The sequence below is a fragment of the Fringilla coelebs genome (genome assembly GCF_963513975.1).
Source record: "Fringilla coelebs genome assembly, chromosome: 1".
Lineage (NCBI taxonomy): Eukaryota > Metazoa > Chordata > Aves > Passeriformes > Fringillidae > Fringilla > Fringilla coelebs.
In genome coordinates this window covers 95,715,209-95,731,180 of record NC_140028.1, presented here as the reverse complement: position 1 = coordinate 95,731,180, position 15,972 = coordinate 95,715,209, and the positions used below count along the sequence as shown (strand labels likewise).

Below are 15,972 nucleotides of genomic sequence, written 5' to 3'. Positions count from 1 at the left end.
AAAGAATCATAAAACTGCTTCACTTGCTATGTAAAGGTATTATAATTAAGTTGTAATATATTGCAACTGCTCCAGCTTTAAAATTGTCTTCAAAGATTCACTGAAAGTTATTGACAGATAGTGAAAGCATTTTTTTAGTTTTAAAATACCAAACTATTTTCCAGTAACATGGGTTAAATAAAGAAATGACAAGAGCTGAGTTTCACACTATGAATTTTAATTTTTTTTTTCTTTCAACCTCCATTTTAATATGATAAATTAATTGAAACTAAGACATCCTCATGGGAATTTTTTGGCATCTCCTCATAAAAAAACTGCACAGAAATAGGTTACTTGTAATATAGGAAGCAGTTGTTCTGTTGTATGATAAACTGTGTAAGGAATTACTAAAGCCTGAATAAGAACCAGAATCAGTTCTCCCTGGTTCAGGTCTACAGTAAATGAAGAAAAAGAAGATGAGGAAGAAATCATTTCATGAATACCAATAGTAGGCTGAAACTCTGAAAATGTCCTTATATGGTAGGGAAGACTTTGTCTTCCTCCCCTGTACTGCTTCCAGCAAGGCATAGTAAGGATTGTTGCTGCTAGGAAGGGCATGAGGGACATAATTAAACCCTAAGGGCTAGGGCAAATAGCTATGAAGGCTGCTCCAGGTCATGGGGTAGGAAAGTACTTTTTTCAGGCACTGGCAGACTGGCTTGCTTCCTGCCCCTTACATTCCACCCCAGTAAGATTTTAATTAATACAAGTGGAATAGCATGGAATTACAGTGGAAGTATTCCTGATTACAGCAGTAAATTAAATAAGCATTATGGTATTCAAATTCCCTAGCAATGCCCACAGACAAAAAAAAACCCCAACCAAGTAAACACACATATATCAAGCAGCTCTTGCTTAAAACTGAAAATGAATTTAATTTGAGAGAATTTAAAAAATATGCCAGTCTACTTTCCATTGAAAGTAAATAGTACTGCACCCCCTGAAAAGCTTCAAAGTTTTGCCAGTCATATGTTGGAGGAGAGTCTCCAGCAGCTTGATAAGAGAAGAGTTTCATGGTGGACTGCAACTCCTATACATAATTTCAGAAACTCAGATATATTGTTTATGTGTGCTAGAAATTAGGTCATCTCAGATTTTCTAGGTGAGATTTTTAACCACAAAGTTAGAAATACTTTAAAGATAAACACTCCCTATTGTCAGAAGATGTCCGGAATGACAAGAGATGAAGTCTCTTCCCAAGCTCAACACAATTCAGCAGTGTACACTCACAGCCCAGAAATCCACTAGGATCCCAGGCTGCATCCAAAGCAGCATGGACAGCAGGGCAAGGGAGAACATTCTGCCCCTCCACTCTGCTCTGGTGAGACCCCATCTGGAGTTCTGCATCCAGCTGTGAGCTCCCCAGCAGAGGAAAGGGCATGGACCTGTTCTAACAGGCTCAGAGGAGGCAACGAAGTTGATCTCAGGACTGGAGCACCTCTGCTACGAAGACAGAAGGGGAGGGTTGGCATTGTTCAGCCTGGAGGAGAAGGCTCCAGGGAGACCTTATAGCAACCTTACAGTAGCTAAAGGGGGACTGCAAGAGAGCTGGAGAGGGACTTTTCCCACGGACACATAGTTAAAGGACAAGGGGAAAACGGCCTTAAGCTGAAGGAGGGTAGATGCTAGGAAGAAATTCTTTGCTGTAAGGGTGGTGAGGCACTGGAACAGGTTTCCAGAGAGACTGTGAACTCCCGATCCCTAGAGATATTCAAGACCAGGCTGGATGCAGCTGTGGGTAACCTGGTCTAGGGGAAGATGTGTTTGCCCATGCAAGAGAGCTGAGAGAAAATGATCTTTAAGGTCCCTTCCCACCCAAACTATTTTATGATTCCACAATTCTCTAATTCTTCAGGGCTTTGGAGACATCTCAGTGAATGGTTTATGACCCCAAAACTTTGTCAGAAAATGGAGAAGCAAGTAAAAACTTTTGTCTTTAAGAATGCTCTAGACATAATGTATCACTTACTTGTTTCTCCATATCCTGTTATGGAGAATACATTATGGAATTTACTTCATGACAGAATAGCTCTTTTAACATTACTAGCACTAGTCAGAAAGAGTATGGTAAAGAAGGGAGCAAGGTGATTTGTGGGAAACAAAGAGGCAACAATTCTCATGTTACAATAGTTACACAGTACTCTGTCTATTAAGAAAACACCATTTTCACCAATCAAGCCTGTAAGTTTCTGGGTTAGGCAACAGAAAACAGAAAATGTGACATGCTTTGTTACTGAATGCACTCATTCCTGCCCATAAGAAAGTAAATTTGCTCAGAAATCCAGATATGTGATTTATTTCCCTTGGAATTAAGGGCAAGATGCATTTTAGTTTATATAATATATATAATTTTAAACCTGCAAATGGCTCTGAGATACTGCTATAATTCAATGTGCTTTAACTTGACTTTTGATTTTTATCCCTACAGGTTCTCCAGTTAAGTAACACGTTAACTTTCATACCTTCATTATCTCATTTGAGAGGTGATGGACACGATGGCAGCAGCAGGAAAAACTGCAGTTTAATTAGGGTCCTTATACTGCAAAATGTAGTACATGGAAAATAGCTTTGATGTTTTGAAATGCAGTAGGAAGGTGGTAAGACAGATGGTTTTTTAAGTCATGCATTTGTGTTTTGTACACAAATGCACAGGCAAAATGAGAAAGGACAGTGTGCAAAAAGAAGTTCACAAGGAGATTAGTTTAACATTACTTTCCACAGTGGAGAAATAAAAAGGAAGGGAACTGGCTAAAGCTCTATTTGAAGGCCAGCTCACAACTCAAATATTCTGGGTACTTAAGATGACTGTTTATTACAAGAAAAAAGAAAGGTAGAAACCAGACACAAATCCCTTCCTAAGTAAAAAAAATCCCTGAATGCCACTGAGACTCAGCATTATTCTATTGTATGATATATAGTATAAAGTCATATCAACATAGGATTCTTTTCATTGTAAAACATGTGCTTCGTATAGTTAGATCCCTTTCAACATAGGAAATATTCTGCATATATTCCTAAAAATATCTGTGCAGAAATAAACTTTGGGAGGAGTAAGAATTCAGTATGAAACAAATATTACTAAGCTATCCACAGTAGTGCCTCTTTTTTACTTTTATTACCACATATATGAGAATTAAACTTCAGTTGAATCCCAAAGTAGTCACGATTTGAAGGGACTTTTGAAGGCCACAAGCTCCAATCCTCCTGCAATGAGCAGGGACATCTTCAACTAGACCAGGTTGCTCAAAGACCTGTCCAACCTGGCTTTGAGTACTTCCAGAGACTGAGCATGTATTACCTCTCTGGGTAATCTGTTCCAGTGTTTCACCACCCTAGTCATAAAAAATTTCTTCCTTCTATGTATCCTGAATCTTTTAGTTAACAACCATTAGTCCCAGTCCTATCCCAGGAGGCCCTGCTAAAAAGTCTGCCTCAGTTTTTGTTTTAGGCACCCTTTAAGTGCTGAGAGACAACAATGAGGTCTCCCCAGAGCCTTCTCTTCTCAAACAACCTGAATGCTCTCAGCTTGTCTTAATAGGAGAGGCGCTCCCACCTTCTGTTCATCTGGGTGGCTTCTTCAGGACCTGCTCCAACAGATCCCTTTCCTTCCTGTGCCAAGGACCCAGAGCTGGACACAGTACTGCAGGCAGGCTCTCACCAGGGCAGAGCAGAGGGAGAATCACCCCACTTTGACCTGCTGGCCATGCTGCTTTTGATGCAGCCCAGGAAGCAACAATAAAATAAAACAAGGAGCAATACCAATGCCAGAGCGGTAAAAGAAAAACAGTGAGTGATTCACACACCGTGACTGATTGAATTATTGTCCACCCCTCACAGAAAACCCCTGTCAATACCCTGACCCCACTCTGCCTCACAACCCAACCCAGAGTGGGAACCCTCCCCAGAAAATGACTTAAGGGGTACAGAATCACCTCCTTGCCATGCCCCTCCTGGCTGCTGCAAAAATTAATCCTGTCCTGGCTGGATGCAGGATTCTGTGTTTTAGGCACTACAGCAGAAACCCTACTACTGACAGTAGTACTTCTTCATCTCCCTATAACCAGAAAGCATTTATCACATGATGGCATATCAACAAGATTCTCCTGACTTTCAACGCATTTGAGGTCCTCCAAAATGCAACAGACAACACATGCTAGACCAAGTAGCGAGAGGAAAATGTAAGACCATTCCCCTTCACATTTGCATGGGTCTTTTCTGACACAAGCACTTCAGTACCCACACATAAGCTGAATTTCCACTTGCAGTGGCTGGTTTATCTTGGACTGCTTTTAATCTTTACTCATAAATGACAATAAACAGAAGGAAACTTCATACTTCCTCCTGCTGTTTTTACATCCTCATACTTTCAAACACCAAACAGCATTATTCAAGGGAACATGCCTTAAAAATTATGGTTTTTAGTAAGGTCAACTGTGCTGTATTCCTTAAGAAAGGCTAAAGAATTAAGATGCCTTATTGAGTGCTCGAAAGTAATAATTTTGGTTAAAAAAAAAATTTAGCTTATCCCTTAATTACCATTTTCTTCAGTACAGGTATTCAAGACATGAAAACAACATATTCTTCTGCTTACTGAAAGGCTCGGGAACATAAGGTTCAAATAAGATTAATGTATTGTGTACTAAGGAGTTGCTGCTCCCCTTAAGTCCATGGTAAATGTGACAGTCCTTTTTTTTTAAGCTCATATAATAACCTCACCCTCAGATCAGAGATTGTCTGAAAATTGATTGAATTAACTTGAGCAGAGGAGGGGGAAGGTGAATTACAAAATTTTATTTTTCACTGACTTCAGTGACATATCTATCATACTGAAAAAAAAAATGAATTTTCTGAACTTATGTTCTTAATTTTTAACAAAAATTTTGGAGGATTGTTGACTTTTTTGAGAAAGTAACAAAACCTGCCTTCCTTTTCCAGGCACTTCTACTGCATAAGTAGTGTAAGTTTTCACTGGTACAAGTTTCAGTCTCTGTTAGAGATGCTACACAGCCACTTAGATATGTGGCCTGACTGAGCCACTAACCTATCTTTTATTCTTGCCTTCAGGACTTTGCTCCATGCAGCAATTGGCAGCTCCAGCTTCAAATACCCCAGAAGATTTACAGAATTTCTGGGAGAAGGTAGAAAGGTGGGGCCCTCATTTGAAAGAATACTTAGCAGGACAATGAGCTGAAAAAATTGATACTGAGTGATTTGATGCCTATTCATCCTCTCTAAGAAATGCTGTCTGTACAGCAGATACACTGTACTGCACGGGATTACATGGAGAGCTACTGGATGAGTCCTCCTGAGGACAGATTGCCCAAGAGCAAAAGCAATCCTCTCGAAGATCTATAGAGCAAAGTCCCAAAAATCTTACATTGCTAACTCATGATAAGACATTATGATTAACAGAAGTCTTGATAGAATCTATCAGGCAGTAATTTGTGACAAAATCCTTTCAATGAATAGAAAATATTTTAACAGAAAACCTTTAATGACAGTCAAATGCTTATCTTTGTGATAACAAAGAAACAGAAATTGAGAAATTAATTAATTCATTTATGTGTTTGTTAGGCTTTGAATGTAAATATGGAGATTCTTTCTGCAGTTTTTCTTGTTCTTGCACAATCTAATTCCAATGTTTTTATGCTTACATAATAGCACCTTCATCTGTAGCCTCCATTCTGCCCTTCATCTCATACCTTTTATTGTACTTTTTCATTCTTGGTCAGGCCACTGCTCAGTCCAAAAGTGTTCATTTTTTTAGATGTAGACTATCTTTCTCAGTTCATTATACCAGAAAGATTGTGCATGCAACTTCAAATACTTTTTTACCTATAAAGTTATTTGTGATTTCTTTTCTACATGGCTTCTATGTAGCAAGTGAAACAATGGAGAAGCATGAGAATAAACACAGCATTTAAGCAGTAATTCTACTTAGAAAAAAAATACGCGATCCTCCAGTAATGATCATCCACAGCAGTTGATCTGACCAAGTAACTGAGTTCAAAATATCTTTATCTACAATTCAATAATGTTTCTTGACAAAATACCAGTTCAATAGTTGAAATGTTCTCCTTTCCAGAGTCAGAGTTTTCACAGTCCTTGGTGAAGTGAAATGAAGTTAGCTAAATGAGTATAATTTTGGGAAGGAATAGAAGACCTTTATGGACATAATTTAGGGTTCTTTTTTTAGAAAGACAAAGACAGTCTTCTTGAGAAAAGCCCATTAAAAATGGACAAGCTGAGACAAGGTTGCAAAGTGCCAGTGCTGCAAGTGGAAGATGCAGCAGTAATAACTGCATAGTGCAGAGGGGAGCCACAGAGGTGTGCACTTCTGGCATACAGCTTGTGAGCAGGAGAGGGGTTTGTACACTACAAGCACCACCTCTGAGTTTACACATGCTCCTGCTGACTCTTTCAGCTGCTGCTACAGCTTGGTACTACCAGTTAACTGATCTCACTGCCCGTTCCCATCAAGTAATAATAATAATTCTCATTAGAATATCAGCTCATCCTGGAGAAAGCTTTGGCTAAAATAGAGATGAAACTCACACTGTATCAGGTAAGAGAAGGCAGAAGGGTGAGTGATGTATGAGTGAAAGCCATTCATAATAGAAAATTGAAGGCACTCTGATCAGAGAGCACCTAGCTTAGAGGAGAGATAAACTGTGCTGGTACTTTGTCATTCCTGTATTTAATTCATGATGGCATGATCATGTGGCCGCTCTATGAACACCTGGTATTCTTCTCTTCTCTGTAGTGTGCAATTTTGTAGCAGCGGACCAAAGCTTACCGACTGCATACAGAAATGTTGCTTTCTTTGACCAGGTAAGATGCAGATAAAGACCCACCCATGTATGACCACTGCTAATTCAAGGTTCTGCAGAGCTGACAGAGCAACTAATTGGGTAAACAGACCCATGAGGGACAAGAAATTTCTCAGGAGGAGTCAGCATGGTTCACTTCGTGAAAGTGTTTGACTGACCTGATAACAACAAAGTGATGCACATGTTAGATGAGGGGAGATCGGTGCCTGACGAGTTTCTAATGAGCCGACAATGAGGCCTTTGACACTGCCTCCCAGAACAGCCTCAGGCTGCTGCTGGAGGGGCTGGATTGGAAACTGGGTGAATGGACAGACCTTGGGGGTGGTGATCAGTGCTGCCAAGTAGAGTCGGGGGCTGGTAACTGGAGGCGAACCCCAGGGGGCGGGGGGTTGAGCTGAGTCCAGTCCTGTTTAACATCTTCATTAATGGTCTGAATGATGGGGCAGAGAGTACCCTTAGCAATTTGGCTGATGACACAAATTTGGAGAGGCTGATAGGCCAAAGGGTCGGGCTGCTATCCAGAGGGACCTTGACAGGGAGAAATGAGCTGACAGGAATGTATGGACCTTGTATGAAGTTTGGCAAAGAGAAGTGCAGAGTCCTGCAGCTGGTGAGGAACAACCCCCCACACCAGAATATGTAGGGGCCCCCCAGCTGCAGAGCAGCTTGGCAGAGGTGTGAGTGTGTCCAAACACTGGCACACAGGCTGCCCTGAAGGGTTGTGGAGTCTCCATCCGTGAAAAATAATCAAAAGTTGTCTGGACATGATCGACAGCAAAGAGCTGTAGGTCACCCTGGGTGAGCTGGAGCATAGGACCAGGTGTTGCTCCCTCCAACCTCAACAAGCCTGGGACACTATTATTTTATGATTCTGTGAACTATATAGGAGACCCAGTATCAAACAGTTTTCCCCAGTTCCCTACAGTCCCGAATTCATTCCCAGAACTAAATAGGATGGAATAGCTTAGAGCCAGCATTATTTCAACAGAAAATCTGGATATTTAATTCAAACCAGGTCTTGGAAAACTTTAAACTCTAGACTGTGCACAGACAGAAGAGGAAGCATTCAAAGACTGCTTCAGTCATTCTGGAATGAATATTTTAACCACTTAAACCACTAAGTAGCATTTATTAACTGAATTTCCTAAGCATGTATCTAAGCTGCCAAGGTCTGAAAATTTACATCTAGATATTCACTAGTCTGGTATTTCACTGGAGTAGAATGGTAATATCTCCAAACGATATCTATATTTAGTTTTATGTATGATCACATAACAACTCTACCTCCAGTACAACTGTTAATGTATCAATAACATAACACTAACATAAAGCTATTTTATGCTAACTGGTATCACCTAGTCCCTGGAATATTATTATATCACCAAACCAATGAAACAATATTAATTTTAATAAAGGAGCTAGCAAGTCTCTCCATCAGTTTACAATCTATTTGCACCTGGGAGATTTTCATTGTGAAATTTCACAGTCTCAAGACCTTTACTGGTTTCTTAATATTTAATATTTTCCTCAAAGCTTATCTTATGAAACTGGCTGAATCCATAAAGACACTAGTTCAAACTTTTTCCCCCATTTTTAAAAATTGTAATTGAAGCAAAAATAATCATAACTACACGTTTTTGAAAATCAATCTACAATCTACCCTGAGATTTTCTTCCCTGGTGTGTGACTACTGCTATTTTACATTTGGCTTTGGCAAAAGCCAAGGCTTTTTTTTCTTTCAGTAGATAAAAGCAGAACTTCTCTCCTAGACACATTTTAATGAATCCAGAATTATTGCTTCTATTTTCATTTAATGGAAGGAGAAAACTCTCCAGATCCAAGTACTTAAAACCCCTCTTAGTGTGCAGGCCTTTCAGAATACCTTCCAATTTTCTTCTTCCATGAATGAACATTAAATATTCGTGCCTTAATTAAAAGTGTTTCCACTTGATGTCTTGCTTTCCGTCTTGGTCAGCTCTTCCTTGTCAGCCTGTAGTTTCAGTATTTATGACTTTACAGTGCTTTACATAGCAGCCAATTGGGTATCAAGTCACTCCTTCCACAGCGGTAAATACTCTGCAAATTGCTTTACAAAAGGAAACAAAGTGTTGCAACACAGCCAATCCACCATGCTCTGTGGTTTACCGAGACTGTTTTAATGGTCTCTAGTTTTAAATGGTTGCCACTTGTCAACAAACCGAATAACAATTAAAGACTCTAGTCCTTCAGGCCATTAGTCTAACTTCACTGCTGCAGAGAGAAGAGAAAAATCTGAGACATTTTCCTGAAAGAAAAAAGAATACTCAGATAAGAAATATTCTTCTATGACTTTGGACTCAATATTTCATCTTGGAATAGAGCGAGCCATACAATACAGAAGAACTAATTAATCCACTAGCCCGTTCATTCAGAGCAATTAAAACTCTAGTAAATCGGGGTGGGAACTCTTTTAGTTGGATTCCAAACATTTCTTAAAGCAAACTTGTGGTAAAACTACAGATTTTTTTGACAGGCTTCTGGTTGTACATGTCAAACGAGGTAATAATTCAGGATTTCCAGTGCCAGCTTCCATACTAAGCATCTCTAACACACAAAGGTCCGCAAAAAACAAAGGGGCACCTCGGAGCCTTTCACTTGAAGAACAAGTGTACACCTCCTCCTGTGCACCTAGAAGGATTTGCTCTTATTCCCTGTGGGGCTGTGGTCTGCAGCATTACCACATGAGAGATTTGCAGTCACTTGGGGGTTCCTAGATCGCTCTTGGTAATAAGTGCCTTGAGCTCTGAAGACAGTAAATCAATGGTTTCAACAATCCTAAGACTACAGTATTAAAAGGATTCCATTGTTCTGCAGAGAACGCCGAGCACTTTGCACACAGGTGCCTGAAAGTAATTGATGGCAGAGATCCTTCCTTAGGTATGCATGCCTGAACTGTATTCAATTCAGGGCCATTCTCAAAATGCCATTGTTTTCTTATGTAATTCGCACAAGTTGCCATTGTACATTTGCTATTTGCCAGGGCATGTAATCTGAATCTTGTCAAATTATACTATCCTGATATCTTCTTCCCTGCTCTAAATAATTAAGACTTGAGACTTGCAAGACTTGGAGGGGGAGGGGGAAGAAGATAGATGTGTGTTACAGGGAGACAGGAAGTACAGGAAAATTATGAGTAAGGCACAAGAGTAAAATGGAATTAAAATGTGGGAATAGGCAGTCACAGACGATAAATTTAATAAAAATATGGCTCACACAGTTGTTCTTAGCATTGGAAATGCAAAGCTATTATTCAGTTTTGGAAATATTCTTTTCAGATGCCTAAAACTTATAAAATGTTAGATACAAAAGGTAATTCCTTAAAAGATAAGAGATTTTACAGTACTTAACATTCCTAGCTCACAGGTATTTTAAACAGCACGTTGGTAAAGGAAATAGCATCATACAAAAATGAAGACACCACAGATATGTAAGTTTGCCAGCAGAGTTTTATACTGTTTCTATGACTATCCGGGGAGAAAATGCATATGCCTCTGTTCTAAGTGTGCTAACCTGTTTCAGCTTCTACTGACTTCACAATAAAGGTAAAAGAAGCATCTTCCCCTTCTTATCTTTGTCAGGATATGGGGGAAGATAGCCAACTCCAGACTTCTTAAGTCACAATGTAAAGACTTTTTCCATATTATCACTTGCTAATGAAGGCAACTTTTAACAAGATCCACAATCATGAGGAGGTTTTAAACTTTGCAGGATCTGCTGATATCATCACCTTTGAATCTCTGACGCCATTTTCAGTTAAATACACCCAGTAAAGTTCTGCTAAGCACCCTTCAACATTTTTTCTATGTCATTTACTGAAGAATTGACAATAGAAGAGCTAGTCTCACATTTTTTATTTTATTAAAACAATACCCTAAATCGCTTTCTCTACATAACTGACACTTTTCAGTAGCTAGAGTGCCAGGAGGAGAAACCTTGGAGTCAAATGGGCTTTTGTTATGACAGTTTGCTTTGGAAGGAGGGTTATTGATTTCTTCAAAGAAAATATTGCCCCAGGAGTCTAAATTAGATGGGTGGTTAGACCTGCCTTTCACAGTTCCTTCCCTAGCCCATCCCTAACATGCTTAAAATTCTCCACAGCAATTGTTTGTGTTAACGAAATATTCTAAAGAGCTCCTTTCTCAGGGTAGTTGGAGACAATGTGAAGGAGCCCAGGCATGCAGAAACCAGACTGTTTGTGGGGACCCATATCTGTAAGCTTAGAGATGCATTGTGTTCTGAATCTCATGTCCTGCCGAGGTCTCAAGAGCTGATGGACTCAACAAGTCCATCTGACACAGTATCTTCACCAGCCTTCTCCTATGTGTTTGCCCACTGTTATTGAATCATTTCTTCCCCCTCCTCCAAAGCATTGTGGCATTCCTGAGGACAGATTTACCAGCTGCCCTGGATTCAAATTTCACTCCCACTTTTTAATTTCTTATATAAAAGCCTTTAGAATTTGTGTGCAACTACACAGAAATTAGGGGGGGGGGGGGGGGGAAGCTTTTGTGACATTCTTAGACTCAGCATAACCTATACCAACAAAAGCAGTTGGCAAGAGGTTTGACTCAGATAGTGAAAAGGCTGTGTATCCTTCCTCATTCCTGTTCATAGTCACTTACTCTCCCACTATTTCTTCCAGTTGCTTATCTGCATACACTGAGCAAACCCAGGGGGCCAGACAGACAGAAAGGCTGCTTTGAAGGGTTTTTTTTTTTACTTTAGGACAATTACCTATTCTTCTGTAAAAATATTAGAGTTCAGAAGGAGATTTAAACTGCAAGAAGGAATTTCACAATTTCCCCAATATAACCTCCAATGAAGACATAAGTATAATCTCTCTCTTTCCTAGGATTCTGAACAAGTATAGAAACATGTACTAGATATCCCTCAAGTAGAAAGCATACTTGTTCTTTTTTTTTTCTTTGACATGGCCTGAGAAATACTGCTGCAAAATTGTATATAATGTTCAGTGTTAAAAAAATTCTTCTCTTAGCCATTTTTTAGCTTCTGAGCTCATTATTCTTTCCCTTCTTCTACTTGTTTCCAAAGTTTTCTGATCTTCCACCCTCTTTCTGTAGAGCCTTTCCTGCTGAAATATTGTTTGTGTCTTCTATGCATCTGTTTATTCAAAGTTTATTTCCAAGATGTTATCCGTGACAGACATATAAAGAAGAAGAGCACATGGTCAAGTGAGCTTAGAAAGAACATGAGAGTCTGGTCAGCCTACGAGTGTCTTTCATCTTAAACCAGAACTGCATTGTGTAAGCATGTTGTTTAAAAATGGTACATCCTTTACCTACAGCAGGAAATGTCTGTACTGTCTGTAGCTATAAATGCACACATGTGTGCATGTGGGGGTTATTCTTTTTCAGTGCTGTTGCTTATTTCATCTGGAGCACTGAGATACCAGGACGTGGAACTCCTGAAGTCCACCAGGAGGGTCCTCAGCTGTACTTCATGTACCTTCTTCATGTAGATAAGATGATTGTCTGGCTTAGATTTACAAATGTAAGTAGTTTATTGCCCCTATCCCACAAGGATACTCCTCTGTAGTGATAAGACAGCCTACCAAGGGGAAATAAAGATCATTAGCCAAAGCAGAACATTATGAACCTTAAGAATGTTTCACATGAAGTGGAAGAATGAAGAATTGGAATATCTCAGATGAAGCGGGTCAAATCAAATAAATTAGAATATGTTAACCAGTAGACCAAGATGCATCAGAAGTTTCATGGAAGTTTTTTATTTTCTCTAATGCATGAAAGCCAATTGTATGAAGACTCTTTTCCACAGTAGTAGCAGTATTTAGTAGCAGTATTTCATTTGTAGCAATATTTAGAGTTGACCAGTAACTAGACCAAACTAAAACTGAAAAAGCAGTTTCCTTCTCCAAAAGCCCAAAACCCTAAGCACTTCCTCATGTATTTGGGACACTTATGGGATTTAACATCCAATAGTTTATGTTGCAGAATACCTTGTACACAGAGAATGAACATCAAGCCCCAGAAAATCTGCAAAAATCTCCTAATAAAAAGTGCTCCCCTCAGTCATATAACACCATGAACTGAAACTTGTTTTTTACAAAAACCCTGAAATTCCACACAAATGAAACAAAACAAATCCAAAAAAACCTGAAAACAACAAAAATCCAAATCAACACTAAACCACTAATGCTATTCCAGTTCTCGTATACCTTTATCCCCAGGTACCAACTGCAATTCCTAGAACACTTTCTGCTGACCCAATTGTCTATCATCCATCAGTAAAATAACTCCCAATCCCTGTAGCCATGGAGAAGTGAGCTTGCATGTGTAAGAACAGCTCCTTCCCTGCTGAAAAGCCCACAGCAAAACCAGCACTTCACTACAACTGACCTGCTTCAGGTAGTAAAGAAACCCAAGGACAGATGTTCTATATTTTCTTTCTTGTCTGCTTTTTGAATATGTAAACTTCCTTTGATGCAGCACAGGACTTTTGCAATTCAAAATCTTCCCATAGATTTCTGACCTACTTTCCAGAACCCTTGACACACCAAGGCAGACAGAAGGCTGAAAAGCTATTTTTTTTTCAGTTCCCTTTCTCACAGACTGACATGAACACCTTCATGATTTCTTCATTAAGAAGGTGTTGAACAGTGAGTGTATATTCTTGCTTTTCTGTGTGTTATTTGTGACTGGTCTCTGGGATGGAAATGTCACTGGGAAAGCAGAGACATTCATAGGCTCTCAGGGGAATACAGCAGTTATCCATTTCTTCTTCAGAAACTATGTCCAGAGAAGTATAGGTTCAAAAATACAAATGTGAAGAGAGAAACATACAAAGCTTGAGAGCCTCGGGGAAGAAAATTGATGGAGCTGATGATAGGGATGATCTACTAATAAGTGACATGCTCTGTGCAACTGTGAAAGAAGTACAAAGAATTTAAAAACCGAATCAGCACCACTCAGCTCTTGGCAGTAAGCGCTTTATCAAGAGTTTATATCAAGGACTTCATGGTAAAATGGCTCATATTAATCTCAACTAATCTCAATCCAGGCCATTGCAATTTAAATATAGTACAATCTAACTGTCCTGTTCTTGGTTCAGTGGCTTTAGACACAAACTGATATGGTTGTGCACCACTAATATTACACTGCACAACTGGGCCACATGTACAGAACAGCAAAGCCTAAATAGCACAAGGCCTTAATAACTATACTTGCTTAGAAGACTATCTCAAAAAGAAGTTTCAAACAAGCAGCCTGTTTATTACTTTGTTCAGCACAATTTTATAGGTACTCATTGTTGTCAGTTGTTTCCTTTTATGGTTTCCCCAGCTTTCTAATTGCTATAACTCATCAATAAAAGTCAATTAAAACATAATTGTCTGTTATGTAATCTAGGTGATGCAGCAACTGTCTGAAGACAATCTATTTGCATAATGTAGTCAAACAGGTTCGGATAAAGCTATTTAGTTATATATCCATGGTTAATCAAGTAAAAGCCAAGATGCAAATACTGCTGGAAAATTATGTACAATATCACCCCAACTTGTAACATACTACTCCTTTTAAAAATACTTTTTTGGGGTTTGGAGACAGCATTTTCCATCCAGGTCTTACTCTGCTTCTCTTATGTGCTAGAGAGAATATACCTAAGTATACCTTTTTACATCTTTCATTCTCTGTGGCATGAAAAATCTATGGAATGTGATTCTGGTATACCAAATTAGTATTAACACTACAAGTCCAGAAAAGTCTTCAGTAGGATTTTCAGCTGACCTTCTGAGATGAGACTGATTATAGAAAAGATTAATTTTAAATGAAAATGACATTTACAGTGTCAGCCAAACTGGTGGTGTGTTTTTAGATCCAAAGACAAAAGGTCTGAAAGTAATAGCATCAATCAAGTAACATACATTCTAACTAAACAGTGACTTTTCTCGTTCAGCAAACTGCATTATTGATACAAGATCGCTTTTGGAAAAAGTCACAAAGTTCAGAACACAAGAGTTGGAGCATTCATATAAATTCATTTAAACTACGCCGAAGTTAGGCTAAGTCCTGGCTCTTCACTTGTTCCAATTTCTAGAAGAAAATTCTGGGTGCTCTAAAGCTTGTCTTTTCTTCAGCTACATCAAATGGTCTGATAATATGAGTTACCTTCCTCTATAAACGATGCTCTTTCACTCATCTAGCAATGCGCTTCAAAGCAGAGAACGCTAAATTCATATGCGCAGTTTGCAGCGGCTGTTTTTGATATTACCGACTGATACAGCTAACAACCATAGGCAGGAGAAAAGCATATGATAAAGTGCAATAGATATTGTGTAAGCAGTAAGGCCCGATTTCTGTTTCACTTTTGCAAAAAAGTTTTTCCCGGGATCAAGAGGAGTGCAAGGTCTCAAGGAATTGAAAGGGTTCACAAGGAGTCAGATGCAGAAGCCATAGTCGTGGGCGGTGAAAATGAACCAGGTAACCCCTCGAGGCTGGTGAAAATCACACTGCTAAGCACCGTGTAGGGCAGTATTATGAAATCAGGACAGAGTACAGTAAACCCCCTGAAAACGGGTCAGCGGACCTATGATAAGCTTTCTTCATTTACGCTGGGTGGGAGAAGGGCAAGGGGGGAGGGAAAGGGAGAGGACATGTATTAATATGTAACTCCAGACTCACCGATTTTGGCCAAGCTGGCCACAAGTATCCAGAGTACAATGACATACGGCTCCTTGACGTGATCCCATTTGAAAGAGACGATGGCAAAGCTTTCGTTGCTATTTTTAGGGCTTTCCGAGCTTCTCTGTCCCAGCGCCGCCGGGAGAGCCATCAGCCCCAGGAGGAGCGCCACTCCAGATACCTGCCTCATCTTCAAACCACACAACAAAATCCTGCTTCCCCTTCCCGGAGAGATCCCGCCTCTTCGGAGGTCCTTGGGGGCGAGGTCCTCGTCCCTTCGCAGAGAGCGCCCGACGGCTCAGGACGGCGGGACAGCGGCGCGCCCGGCCGGCGGCGGCAGGGTCCCCTCCGGTCCCGTCCGGTCCCGTCCCGCACCGGCTGCCCCGGGCTTCGCCTGGCGCGGGGTG

At 40.0% G+C, this 15,972-nt stretch overlaps 1 protein-coding gene across 1 annotated transcript in view; it reads right to left on the bottom strand.

The window, feature by feature from the left end:
* The window catches only part of SLC9A3 (solute carrier family 9 member A3), a gene marked incomplete at both ends in the record, with an annotated part of 49,144 nt that extends 33,389 nt beyond the window's left edge, over window positions 1–15,755 (bottom strand). The window contains one exon of the mRNA XM_084211453.1: window positions 15,566–15,755. Coding sequence (XP_084067579.1) covers window positions 15,566–15,755 — 190 coding nt within the window. The remainder of the gene's footprint in view (window positions 1–15,565) is intronic.
* Between the last annotated feature and the right edge of the window lie 217 nt (window positions 15,756–15,972).